Here is a 13,596-nt window from a genome sequence, read left to right as displayed (position 1 = left end):
AACGCATGCATATAATGTAAATATCAAACTTAAGATAAAAAGGATCTATACATTTGTTAAGATATTTAATTCTGAAAGGAGCATTCCATACTAAGGTCACATATTGTAAATCGGTATGAAGCTGAACCGCATTCGTTTTGGTTCTGCGGACCCCATGCTTCCCAAGATACTAACTTCTGTAGTTGCTGTTGGTACTTACTGGATCTAAAACCTCCCATGGCACGTGGGCCAAAAGGATGCAATTTTGTTACCCCAGCAGGGGATGGTACCGAGGGTCACCAGTAGTGGATTTACAAAAACTGCCGGCCATAGTCACTTACCTGGTGCCGCGCCCCTCCTTCTGCAGCATCAAATGAAGCTACAACGTCCCATGGCTTCGCGTTACGATGGTAACGTGACGTCATGTTGTCATGGTACCGCGATGTGACACGGCAGCACGTTGCCATGGTACCGGACGTCGCTGCGTCATTTGACTCTGCAGAAGAAGCGCGGCATGACGCAGAAGGTAAGAACTTTAGAGGCCCTATTCTCTCCTGCAGCAACCAGTGGGGAAGAGAGAGGGGCCTCTTTATATTGTGGGGGGAGGGGGTGTAAAGAAATATGCCGGCCTAGGCACAGGCCTAATGGAAAATCCACCACTGGGGGTCAGAGGCAAGTATATCTGCAAGAGATGATTCCCAAAGCTGAAAATAACGCGGTACAGCTCCTGCTTCCAATCTAGGGGGGACAAAAGAAACCCAAGACCGAACCACAACTTCAATGCATGTTGTTGGAAATTCTAGATCTGCTTTGTAAAGCAGTGTAAAAAAAAAAAGTGTGACCACATAGGTATAATAATAATAATAATAAATGTACTACTAGAATAAGTATTTATTTGGGCTTTCACTGTGCGTGATATGCTATATATGAATACTTAATATCAGGAAACGCTTGTGATTAAAGTTGTTTGTGTATGGTTATATACAGTGGTTGACAAATCACCAAAAAATCTACTCGCCACACAAAAAAATCTACTCGCCACCTAGTACTAAACGTGTGCTGCTTGGGCCAATATTTACTCGCCCGGGGGTTAAATCCACTCGCCCGGGGCGAGCAAATGTATAGGTTTGTCGAACACTGGTTATATATATATGGACACATTTCAACGTATGCATATGAGAGTATGCATGTGTAAGTCCCTCAGGAGGGTACGGCAGTCCTTGTCACAGCAATTCATTGCTCCCGTTTCATTTTTCTTTTTAGTCAATCCCTAACCGGGTTAGTCTTCAATTTGTAATTGCTGCAGCATTTACTAAAAAGGAACATTAACTCATAATGGAAGAAATCCCAAGCTTTGGTGGACAGAGCTCTTTTATAGAGGGACACCTAGCTCCTCCCTTACCTGTACATGTATGTCCTGTTGGAGGGGAAAGGATTACACATTATCTCCATAAAAGACTTTGCACTTATCTAAAAGGGAGTTGAGGATTTATGCATGAAATGTTATGGGAGCATGGAAAACACGGGGCATAATCCAGATGAGGAAGAGCGAGAAGAAACCACCAATGATGTACCATGCGTGTTAGTCCTGGTCTCCCGTGACACATGCTACCGGTAATCATTTGATCTCTGTACCACTCCTGAGCGGTGACGTCACCCTTGAGTGTCTGTGTCGCAGCTGCTCCCTGAAAGGAGGTGATTCCAGCCCCCGATGAAGCCACAACGGTGAAACATATGTTGGGCAGGCTAAGCGTCACCACCTAGTGCGCTGGCTATATCGGAGAGGACTGTTGCCTTCTCTCAGTTAGAGTGTTTCGGAGCCTTCTAAAGGAAGCACAACACTCTGACTACTTTCCTATTTGTCATGGTTCTGAGTACAAGACACATACTTTGTGATCTTGAAATAGCTGTTCTGCTAAACATAACAGACCTCTAGGTTCATTTACCTTTGAACCCGTTGGTCTGGTACATATGTGTGTGTATATATCCGTATACTAGCATTAGCTGGCTCAACAAATATATTATTCTGAGCACACACACTACATTAAGCTATACTCTCCATTTAGGTGTAGTCCTCAAACTATATAGAACTGTATTGGTATAACTACCACTGTTAGTATAATTATATAGCAGTGGGACATTCTAAAATAGTTATTCCTAGCATACACTGTTAGTTTGAATTAGGCATACAGTTACCTGCTCCATTTTTTAATTTATTTTAATCACTTTGGTTCACGTTAGCTTTTTGCTGCAATAAATATATTTTAATCATTTATTAATAAATAGTAATTTTTAACATAGGTATAGGTGTTCTCTTGTGCGGCTATTAGGGAGCTTTCTTTCTTTTCTTTGCTTATGATTCCAGCTTAACCTGCTCATCTGAGTGGAGCGTGGGGTGTGGACGCCTTAGGCCTCGGGCATGGTCAGTGCTTAGGCGCTGAAGCGCGCTGCTGCTCGGCAGCGAGCCCCTGCAGCCGCAATGAGAGCGGCTTTAGAAGGGGCTTCCGCAAGCGTGTCTTAAGAAAATTTTAGTTGCAGTGATGGAGTGTATGCTTTGGACCGGGAGAGGGTGCTTTCCCTATCGGAACGGGTATTTCCAATGCTGCAGTGATTGTGTGAATACACCTACCTGCATTGTTACCAATAGGCTGGCTGGGCTTCCTTGTGGGGTCCCTGTCACTTCGGTGTGCCTATGAGGGTCTGGTATTCCGACGACTCCTGATGGTTATTATACCCAATTGTTTTTATTTTTCCACTGTACCATATGTGTATTCAGTACCTTTTACCCACTAAAATATTTGTTTAGTAATGCTTTATGAGGGTTTGGGCTTGTCTTTTCTATCTATCTTAAGCAAAATAAGACTACAAAGTTGATAAATACCTTTTTCTTTGAACGATTTTTATATTTCGGTTTCTTTTTAATATTTTTATAGCAGCCATTCCATATTTTGGGTCCTAGATTTAAAAAAAAAAAAAAAGAAAGAAAAGATTGAGTAAAAATGAACACATTAAATAAAGCAGAGAAGGGGAGTCATCCGTTGAGATAATAATTTATTGGATTGCTAGACGTTATAGGTTTGCTTTTTCTTGTCATATTTAATGGGTTAAAAAGTGTCATCACAGTGCTAGGTGAACTACAATGGTAGCACAAATATTGCTGTAGTCTGGATATCCAACCAGGGAATGCTTGCAGTAGCAGCTGTTGGTATCAATATCAGGTCAGAATTAGGCTGTAGCCCGAGAGGAGAGAAATGCTGGCAGCTACAGAGACTTGCTCTGAACCAGTGGGCAGAAGTAGGTTAAAAGAGCCAAAACATCTGAGAAGACATCTACTGAGATAGGTAGGAGTGTTAAATGAACCACTCAAGGAGCATAACGGAGAGATAAGTGGATGGCTGAATAAAGATGGAAAGTATTGCAGACTTGAGGAGAGAGAAGTGGATCGTGTTCAACTTTCAATTAATGAAAGGAGGTCCCAATATGAACTGGCCGAAGACGTTCATTTTGATATCATTGGTAGGGATGACACAAACATCTTCCTACACTTACTAATAGCTACAAAGAAATGATGATCAAATCACGTGCAACCGGAAATTAATTACATGTTCTGTCCAAAACGAAGCCATTGATCTTTGCAACACTGGACACATGTCTAAAAAATTTTTTAGATATATATACAGGCATTAACGTACACAATGGGACCAAAGCATGTATGTTAAGCGAAAATGTACTTAAAGTGAAGCACTACCTTTTCCCCCCACTTATCGATGCTTCGGTACAGGTAGGGAGCCGGTATTGCTGTTCAGGACGTGCAGACAGGCGCATGCGCGAGCTGCCGTTTGCCTATTGGGCGAGGGGAATCAGCGCATCGCTACTACGGCGGTCTGTAGGGCAGAATAAGTGTCCGCACTCGCGAAGCAAGCGTATGGACACAGAGGTATGGTGCTATTGTAAATATGTCCTTACTCGCGAGTGTACTTAAAGTGAGTGTCCTTAAACTGGGGTATGCCTGTAAGCAATTCATTCTTTGACATGATGGTTAATGTAAAAAAATATGAAGCAGTTAGATCTATTCCCACCTTTCTCCAATTTCAGCGATGCCATATTGCAATTATAGAGAGGAGTGCCACCATAAAAAAAAGCTGACACGCTTGGCTACTACAGTGTAATCGGGACACCAAAACAGCAGCACTGGTGTAATTGCCTTGGTACTGCAGAATCTCCAACAAACGCCACTCGCAAATGAATGTTCCAAGTGTTTAATTAAATAGATCAATCTCTGGTCCCGATGGGATCTTTAACACTTGCAACATTCATTTGAATGTGAGACACGCATTAAAATAATGTTACAAGATATAACAAGCCAGAAAATGAAACCGTACAATTATTATGCATACAATCATACACAGTATTAACAGGTCACTTGACATTTCCTGGGGTTTGTTTTTTTAAAGTAGTAAGTAGTTTTCATGTTCATTTGGAAATATAAACACTTTACATGTCCGTGCTATTGGACCAGACTACATTTCTTGGCTCCAACAATTAACCGATTAAAAGAACAATTTACCCACTCACATGAGATTTCCCATGGACTTTTATCGGTTGCAAATACTTCCTTACCATTTGGGGTATCATAAGTTAAACTTGCAATATCTATTAGTAGATCATCTTCAAAAGGCTTGTCGTACTATGTAAAAAAAAAAAAACAGACATGAAAAGGCGTTGCAGCAGTTACTATTTACTTTGTAGCAGACAGAACCATAACAACAAATACCTTCACATTATTCAGCTACACCTCACACTTATCTGATATGGAATGTCGTGGTGGTGTGTGTTGGATACAGATATAACATTCACTGCTGGTTGTACTGCAGCACACAATCTGCTTTTTCAGGTGCTCCACTAAAATTAGGGTTGAAGCAGCATCCCCCACCAAAATAATATATAAATATATAAAAAAAATAAAAATCAGAACCCAAAACAGTTAGATTGTATTGTGCAGATTTTTCTTGTTCTATTTAATTTTTTTCCAAAAAACTGGTTTACACAGTTTTCACCGGTTTATTATTGCACTGTTAAGACATCCCCATGCAAATAGCTGCTTTAAAATGTTTGTGGGTGGCAGCAACCATTTTTATTTCCCTCGGAGGGGAAGAAAAATAAAAATCATTTATCCAGAATGCCCTTACAGAATTTAGAAATGAAATAAACATTTATTTTTATGGCGGGCACAGGAGATTGTCACTTTATATGGAATACCAACTTAAAGTAGCCTGTGAAAACACATGCACAGGTGTACCAGGTGTGTTCTCTCTACTCTTGTACAGGCTTTCAAACCCATGTACTCCATTCCTCTGACAGACCTGAGAAATGTCTGCGAACCCCCCTGATGCAGATCACATCATAAATAATATATAGCACAGGCATAGGCTTTAAACGGTTAAATGAAAATATCATGTAAGAAACATCAATCCATATATTCATGGTAGAGCGATATGGCTCCTACCTTCATTAAAATCATTGTCCTTTTAGCTTGGAAGACCTTCTCATTTCTGTCCAGTTCACTGTTCAAAACGCCGCTTGGGTCCAGAGGCAATTTCCCGGAGGACAGGTCAGCGAAGACCTGGGTAGGGTAAAATTAAACACGAAAAATCAAGTCTTCCGAATTCACCGACAAAGGCACTCAGGGTAGGGCTTTAACTTCTTAAAATGTCTCACTAATGTCATTGTTGTAGTACAGAAGAAGGGGCAACAAACAAGCCAATACGTTCACTAACTATCTAGGAGGTCGGTTACCTGATGTTTAACCAGAACCAAGCATAATAGGATGGAAGACTAGTGCTGGAACTTAATTTCAACATTACTGTTTGATACTCAAGACAGGTTAAAAATCAGCAGCTCACGATGCTATACATTTTTGGTTCTTATTTGGTTTATAACTTACTTGGAATTGGGTTCCCCTTGAGCTGATCCATGGTCCTCCAACCTTCAATGGACCATTTAATTCCTGAGATATTTGTTGTTTTTTTGTGTGCTTGTTTTGACACACACAAAAAAAAACCCTACAAATAATAGCCATTTTATGTAAACCTGGCAGTAGTTCCTATAATCTTAGGTATTCTTGCTGGGTTTCAGGTAAGCTTTAAATAATCAAAAAGTGAAAATTGTCACTTTCTGGTCTTTCATCACAGAATTTTCAGTTTATATTTTATATTGTTATACAGTATTGAATAATTCACTAAGCACTTTCTTATTTAAGAATTGCACTTATATTTGGTTTTGAGCACAATTACCCTGATAACACTGTTTTATTCAAGCTTTAAATGATGTTACACTGGTGAGTTCTCTCCTTATAATGGGGCGGTTTATGAATCACTGAACCAAAATATTACACAAGGTTGTCTCTGCACTTCACTAAAAAACAGTATGAACCGGCTCCGGACACGCGCGGCAGTGAAGATACCGGAAAGGAGTGTGGGAATAGGCTCGGGTGACATTTCCAGCACACTCTGCAGTCAGACCACTACTAGAAGCATCCAGTATATACAGCTGCAATGCCTTCGAGGAGAACTACCCACTTTTCTGATGAACCCGCTGATACTGGCATCTTGTGAGTGCATTGATGACTTTACGTTGCCCCACTTAAACTACTGCACAATGCAATCACATTCATGAGTGTCCACCAAAATGGTCTCAGGGTCAGCATTTCGCTTTTTGTGGGGAGTAAAACATGACCGGTTGTCACGTTTGTAACTTTTGTAGTTTTGTTAAAGACATAATATATATAATATATATATATATATATATATATTGCATAAATAAAATAGCATGTTTCCCAGGAATCTCAGGGGTGTTCCATTAGGTGCACGTCTCTCTCCACGTTGTATAAAATGGTGTGTTTTGGGAGGTATATACAGGCATACCCCGCATTAACGTACGCAATGGGACCGGAGCATGTATGTAAAGCGAAAATGTACTTAAAGTGAAGCACTACCTTTTCCCCACTTATTGATGCATGTACTGTACTGTAATCATCATATACGTGCATAACTGATGTAAATAACGCATTTGTAACAGGCTCTATAGTCTCCCCGCTTGCGCACAGCTTCGGTACAGGTAGGGAGCCGGTATTGCTGTTCAGGACGTGCTGACAGGCGCATGCGTGAGCTGCCGTTTGCCTATTGGGCGATATGTACTTACTCGCGAGTGTACTTAAAGTGAGTGTACTTAAAGCGGGGTATGCCTGTATAGCACTTGGGACTCTAGTGATAACGAGTCTCAGCGAAATTTATGAAGTTTGTCGGTGCGAACTCTAGTGGCGCAAGGTGAAACTGCATGTTTTTGCATAAACTTTTTATAACAAACTCTTTGCACAAACCTCCACGGATTTGCAACGAAATAGTAATGTGCGTGAGAATTTGCAGACTGAACACGCTCGTCCATCTCTAATAACGTCGAAGCCATACTTTCTCACGTCTACCCTTAGGGACACCAGAGAGACCAGGTTTTTGTGACTAACCAAAGTATGCAATATACAAAGCGCTGTGTCAGGGCCCTGGAGTCCAAACCAAGGGGGAAATGCAGGCAACCATAGAAAGCTTTATAAAGAAAACACTGCTGTACTGTATTAACGGATCGACATTAAGATCCACACACAATACACACCTAAACGCAAATCAAAAAAGTGTGCAACACACACACCGACCCACTAAAGCGATAGTGAGACATATTAAAAGTCATAAGTGACCCGGCGGTAGCAAGCCTTAGGCTACGTTTATAGTGCCGGCGATCCGACTGTCAGGTGACGGTCGCTGGAAAAGCAAATAGAGATGACTTCCAGCGATCGCGACCAATCCGTCGCGCTTACTATAAGCGCACACGATGGCGGCAATATATTTGTTTTGCCGCGACGTCGCCAGCACTATAAGCGCAGCCTTAGGCCTCTCCATGTTGATCAATGTAAATCCATTGGAGTGTCCATACTCTGTGTGCGCGCTCGCGCGTCTGTAGGCGCGATTCATGCAGAGACAAAAATTGTCTGTTGCGCGATGGGCCGGTCACGTGCTTGGTTCAGCCAATGAGAGCGAACTGCGCACGTGACATCACGGGCACACCCCGAGCAAGCCGCCCATCGCGCTACACTGCAGGCCAGGAATCGCCCGTGCTGCAAGCGAGCGCCATGGCGCTCCGTCCTCATGGACAAGGCATAAGGCCTCGTCCCCACTGCTAGCACGTACAAAATACGGCTCTATGGGGCCGGCCCCAGTCAGTGCATGCGCGCATATGATCAAGCGCGAGTGGCGACTACATTTTGAGAAGTCAAGAAATTTGACTTATGGTGCGGCCGAGCGATGGCCACGTCACGGTGGCGGTTCAGCCAATGAGGGCGAAGCAGACACATGAGATCATGGCTGCGCCCCCGCCGCCTCAGATTGCTCGGCTGAAGGCCACGAGCGCCACCAGGCACTCCGTTGCTCGCGCACGCTCACTGGCGCTGTAGCTTTAAGCTTAAAACCACGGGAAACTCTTTTTGAAGTTGAGGTAATAATATAGGGACATTGTGATATGATAATATAATATTGTTGCTTATGCATTCCTGTGCTTGGATTGTTTTCAGGCATAAATCCCTGCACTATTAACATTATAATGTAACATTATAATAACGGTAGTTGAGGCACAAGGGGACGTAAAGTGACTTTACCCAGGACGTAGGCAGCAGACACTGGGTTTTTAACGGTGATCACCCACTTCAAAAGGTTGTGACATTACCACTACTGCTCCTGGCGATTGCGTTTCACTCCCCCTCAATATTTGGGTGCCACGGCCCGTGCCTCGTTTTAGCGCTGGCCTTCCTCTGAGTTTCAGTTTCGATAATAAAAAAAAAAATCATTAAAATAATGCCAACTGATACGGGTTACTTTAAATGTCCAAAAGTAACTGCATTATTGCCCAATGCTTCATTAATGGTTCCTAAAATCTTGTCTGCTTGGGTTAGATTAAAGGCAACTGTTCTACAATAAAACCCAAATCATATGGGAAGCTCATTACCAACACTACAGCAGTAATGTTCCAGCATATAATAGAGGGTTATCCTACGCCCTATACTTGGCGTGGGCCTCTCGTGAAGCAATGTGTTCCAGAGCAATGACGCAGTATTAATGGCAAAGAAACAACTGGAAAAAGCAATAAGATCATGGCATACATAATCTATAAATAAAAAGATGTCCTTAGAATTCCAGATGAGATTTAACCAAGACATTGTCAGGCAAATAAGGGGCCCCAAATTGACGAAGCCATCTTCATGGTGAAACGCGTAGGAGGAGGAGCATAGGGTTTTTGCTCTCATTCAGTGCAGTGGAGCAAGCAACATCATACAGTGGGCTCCAGCCAGTAGCACCTGTTTCAAGTTTGTTTGCCTTTCATCGGCAACCACCAGGAGGAGAGCTGACGGACGCAGTCCAGAGACTACCGGGAAGGGTCTGTGCGTCACGGCCGGAAGTGACATCAGACCCGGACACCCGGAGGGCTGCGTGGTATCGTGTGTCAACGTGCATCTGTGCAGCGTGTACTGGAGCAAATTTCGAGATTGAAGAAAGTCATCGGACCCCCACGGACCAGCAGCGATTAAAGGGTGAGCATATCGAGCATTGCTTCAACCCTGGGGTACCCCTCTATATCATAATCTGCCCGGGCAGCGCACAGTTTACAGGACTCTGACTGTACACCGGGATTCTCCCGTTTTTAACCCCTTGGAGACCCATTGAGTGCAATTGCACAACAGCTTCATCTGCACAGTTTTTAAACTTTATTGTCTATATATTGATCATCATGTTTTTGTTGTCCTAGAGGGTGATCCCTGGGACAGGATTTTTAATAAAAGTGTCTAGTTTTACCACTACCCAATTTTGACTGCGCTTCTCACTTTTTTTCTTTTTGCTGTAACATACTCTACGCTTGGATTTACCTGGAAAACGCTAAAGCCCTCCTGGTCTTATCTAGCACTTAAAAAGGTCGCAATGCAGGTCGAGTGCCCTACCATATTTCCTCTATTCCCGTGGTCACTGAAAGATCGCAACCAAAGGGTTAAACATTAAAGTATAGAGTATAGGCAGCACTCTAAAAATAAACACATCTATGCAAAAGCGCAATGGTGGTACAAGTGGAACATGCGAGGGACCCTAAAACCCTTGAAAATATCCACACGAAAACACACTCAAGTTCCCAGCACTGAAAGGTAAATGATGAGTGTCAAATGGATATGCCAAAAAAACTTTACTTAATTACAAAATCATAACAAAAAACACTAATGAATGAACAATGTAGTGTGTGTGTGTGTGTATATATATACACACACACACACACACACACACACACACACACACACACACACACACACACACACACAGATCAAACCGAGTAGTGTGTGAACAAAATATGAACACAAATGATTCCAAAACAAAGTACAGTGCACACAAGGGAAATACTACACAAAAGAACAGATGACCAAAAAAGGGGGGAGGGAGGAAATCTGAATTTGCAGCTATACGGTTCTTTGGTTCCTGCATCACATACCATTAGCCCTGCTGGGGAATATTTAGTATTGAGGACGCTTATACTTGGAGCTTTCCAGCGTTTTGAACTTTTGCTTGTACTTAGCTTTTTTTTTTTTTGCACAAGTTTCGGAGCTCTGTGGGAAAGGGGGAAGGGATGATACTCCCGCATCAGCCTAAGTACCATATTTGCCCGAATATAGTGCGACCTGGTACTTACAGTATAAGGCCGCGCTTATAGTGCTGGCGACGACGGCAGAAGACGTCACCAGCGAAAGTTATAATTTGATTTGAAGCGACGTCCCTGATTGGTTTAGAGACAGTCACATGTGGCGACTGTCTCTAAAAAATCAAATAGACCCGGCGACAAAATGTTTGGTTGCAATGTCGCTCCGTTGCGCTTACTATAAGCACTTGCGAGGTCGTCAATGTATTTGTTTCGGATCGACGTCGCGTCACCGCCGCGGGCACTATAAGCGCAGCCTTAATATATTGATTGATATGTTAACACTGGAGGTGCAATAGGAACAATATAATAATGATAAACAGAACAAGAAAAGTTTCCCTGTTGAACGCACTCACTGTACGAGTGCATTCAACAGGGAAGCTTTTCTTGTTTTGTTTATCACTGCTAGAGGACATACCTGTTTCTTGGGCTATTACATAGGCCAGCCATTGTGCAACTGCTTTCCCATCATTGGGACTACAGTACACATTTTACATCTTTTCTTTGCCAACAAGGGAGGACCTAACTAAGGACTCGTCCATAGTGAATGCGTGTGCAACGTCACGCTCGCCTGTTCTGTCCTGCAGGCAGAAGCGACAGGGAGGCGTGGCTGTGATGTCACAGAGCTGGTTCACACTCATTGGGCGAACTGCTCACGAGAACCAGCATCGCACAGCAAATTCAATAAAGGTTGTCGCGCGAAGCGCCGGTCGCTCTTGTGCACGCGCTCACACTATACACACTTATAATGGCGCCCTAGTGTTTGTTTTCGGCGCAAGCGACGTCACTCACGTCGTCTCCGCACAATGTACGCAGCCTAAGGCTACGGCCCCTGTAACTCAGCTGCAACGCGCGCCCGCGAGATTGGCGGCGCGTGCAGCCGATTACCTGGTCTGCAGGGAGCTGCAGTAAGAGACCGGGGGGGCGTGGCGGAGGAGTGACGGGGGCGTGGCCATGACGTCACCCGGCAGGTTCGCCCTCATTGGCTGAACCGCCGGGGGGCGTGCCGTATCGCTCGACGCTAGGTCCTGCTCTCAATTCTATTGAGAGCAGGAGTAGCTCTCGCTCGAGCGCTGCGGCCCCCGCTCGCAGCGGGCCCGGCGCCATTGCGGGGAGGGCTCTCGTGCGCGCAGCGTCCGCCACAGCGGACGCTGTAGTAGGCAGCGGGGGCAAGGCCTAAGGGTCTTAAGGGAAGTACCACAGACCTTTCGGTGGTAACAGATTTTCATTGTGTTCTTTTCCTTCTCATTTCCCCCCCCCCCTTTGGTCATCTGTTCTTGTGTGTAGTATTTCCCTTTTGCGCACGGTGTTTTGGACTTGTGTTCACACACTGTGCTCTGTTCTCTCTCTATCCGTGTGTTCTTGCATGTATATATACATACAGTGTCTAAACTGTTCATTCATTCGTGTTTTTTGTTATGATTTTGTAATATGGGTAAAGTTTTTTTTGGCATATCCATTTGACACTTACTCATCATTTATGAGTGCTGGGAACATTTTTTTTCTTCAAAGGGTTAAACATCACCCTCAATAGCAAATCAAAGCTTTGCTGTCAAAGTACTCGGATTCCTTCAGTCACAGGGCCAGCAATAAACTTCAGTGTTTCTGCAAGCAGGTTAGGGGTTAAATGAGTTATTTATAAAAATGTTTTACCAGGAAGTAATACATTGAGTTACCTCTCCTTTTCAAGTACTGTATGTCTTGGGCATAGTTACAAAAATTACACATGCAGTGTTGCATGGTTTCACTATGTAAAAAAAAATGTTTTAATGAATTTTTCTGCATACTTTCAATACATTAAAATGTGGATGCAATTGTGTAAAACAAAAAACAAGAAAGCCAATAATAGCTTAATATTAACGCTTTGCTGTTCTGTGCAGTGTTTTTCTTTTACTACAGTAAATGCTTTAATCAGAACTGCTGGACACAACAATCGTGTAACGCGTTTTATTATTAACAAAAAAAACAACTAGGTGTAAAAGCAGTAAAATCTGAATTCCTATGATAAAAAAAATAATACTTGGACAGTACACATGCAGTACACATGCAGTAACATTTAGCCAAACCATTGCTAACATGGCGATGCACTCCTGCCCCATCCCAGATGTCACCACATAAACCTGCAGTGTCCTATGCTGGGAATGAGAGATGAATTGTATGAACGGATGTGTAAGGCTGGTGAGATAGGGCCAGTGGGTAATCCAACCACGGGGCCCTGCAGAGAGCTGTCACTCCAGGAAGCAGACACTCTTCCCCTTTGCATATTACTGCCTACCCGGCCCAGAGTCCGGGCTCTTTCACCCTAATCACGGACTTCTGAGCACGGCTCTTCATGCACAAGGCGCTCTTTACCCAATTCTCTGCCCGTGTGTTGCTTGCCACCCTGGCAGCGCGTGGGGTAACCCTGCTCAGTGCCCCGCCGGCTCTGCCCGTGGTTACCTCGTTGCACGGCCGCGGATCAGCAGCCTGCCCGCTCCTTCCTGCCCTTGCGCCCTGCATGATGATGCCGCCGCCGCCGCTGCAGACGCCCCGTTCTATGCCACCAAACCAGCGCCTGGTGGTAAGGGCAGGCGTAGTGACGTCACTGATAGCCAGCACGCCAGCCCTAGTCACAGTAATGCAGCACGGAGGGGGCTGGGGCAGCAGTCTCCCTAGCTGAGGTGCGCGTGTTCTGTGCGCTGAGGTGCGCGTGTTCTGTGCGCTGAGGTGCGCGTGTTCTGTGCGCTGAGGTGCGCGTGTTCTGTGCGTTCTTTTAACAATGTTACTCTTTCTGTTATTAAAGCAGAAATCATGTTGAAGGAAACACGGATATCAGTCTCCAAGGACAGAACATGAGTGACA

At 43.9% G+C, this 13,596-nt stretch overlaps 1 protein-coding gene across 1 annotated transcript in view; it reads right to left on the bottom strand.

The window, feature by feature from the left end:
- LOC142484939 (uncharacterized) overlaps positions 1-13,314 on the bottom strand; it is a gene marked incomplete at its 3' end in the record, with an annotated part of 40,072 nt that extends 26,758 nt beyond the window's left edge. Inside the window, exons 1-4 of the mRNA XM_075584188.1 lie at positions 13,108-13,314; positions 5,486-5,602; positions 4,600-4,666; positions 2,861-2,934 (exon numbers count right to left, since the gene is read on the bottom strand). Coding sequence (XP_075440303.1) covers positions 2,861-2,934; positions 4,600-4,666; positions 5,486-5,602; positions 13,108-13,254 — 405 coding nt within the window. The remainder of the gene's footprint in view (positions 1-2,860; positions 2,935-4,599; positions 4,667-5,485; positions 5,603-13,107) is intronic.
- Positions 13,315-13,596: the final 282 nt, after the last annotated feature.

Source organism: Ascaphus truei, unplaced genomic scaffold (assembly GCF_040206685.1).
Source record: "Ascaphus truei isolate aAscTru1 unplaced genomic scaffold, aAscTru1.hap1 HAP1_SCAFFOLD_474, whole genome shotgun sequence".
In the NCBI taxonomy this organism is placed as follows: Eukaryota; Metazoa; Chordata; class Amphibia; order Anura; family Ascaphidae; genus Ascaphus; species Ascaphus truei.
This window is presented reverse-complemented; position numbering and strand designations above follow the sequence as displayed.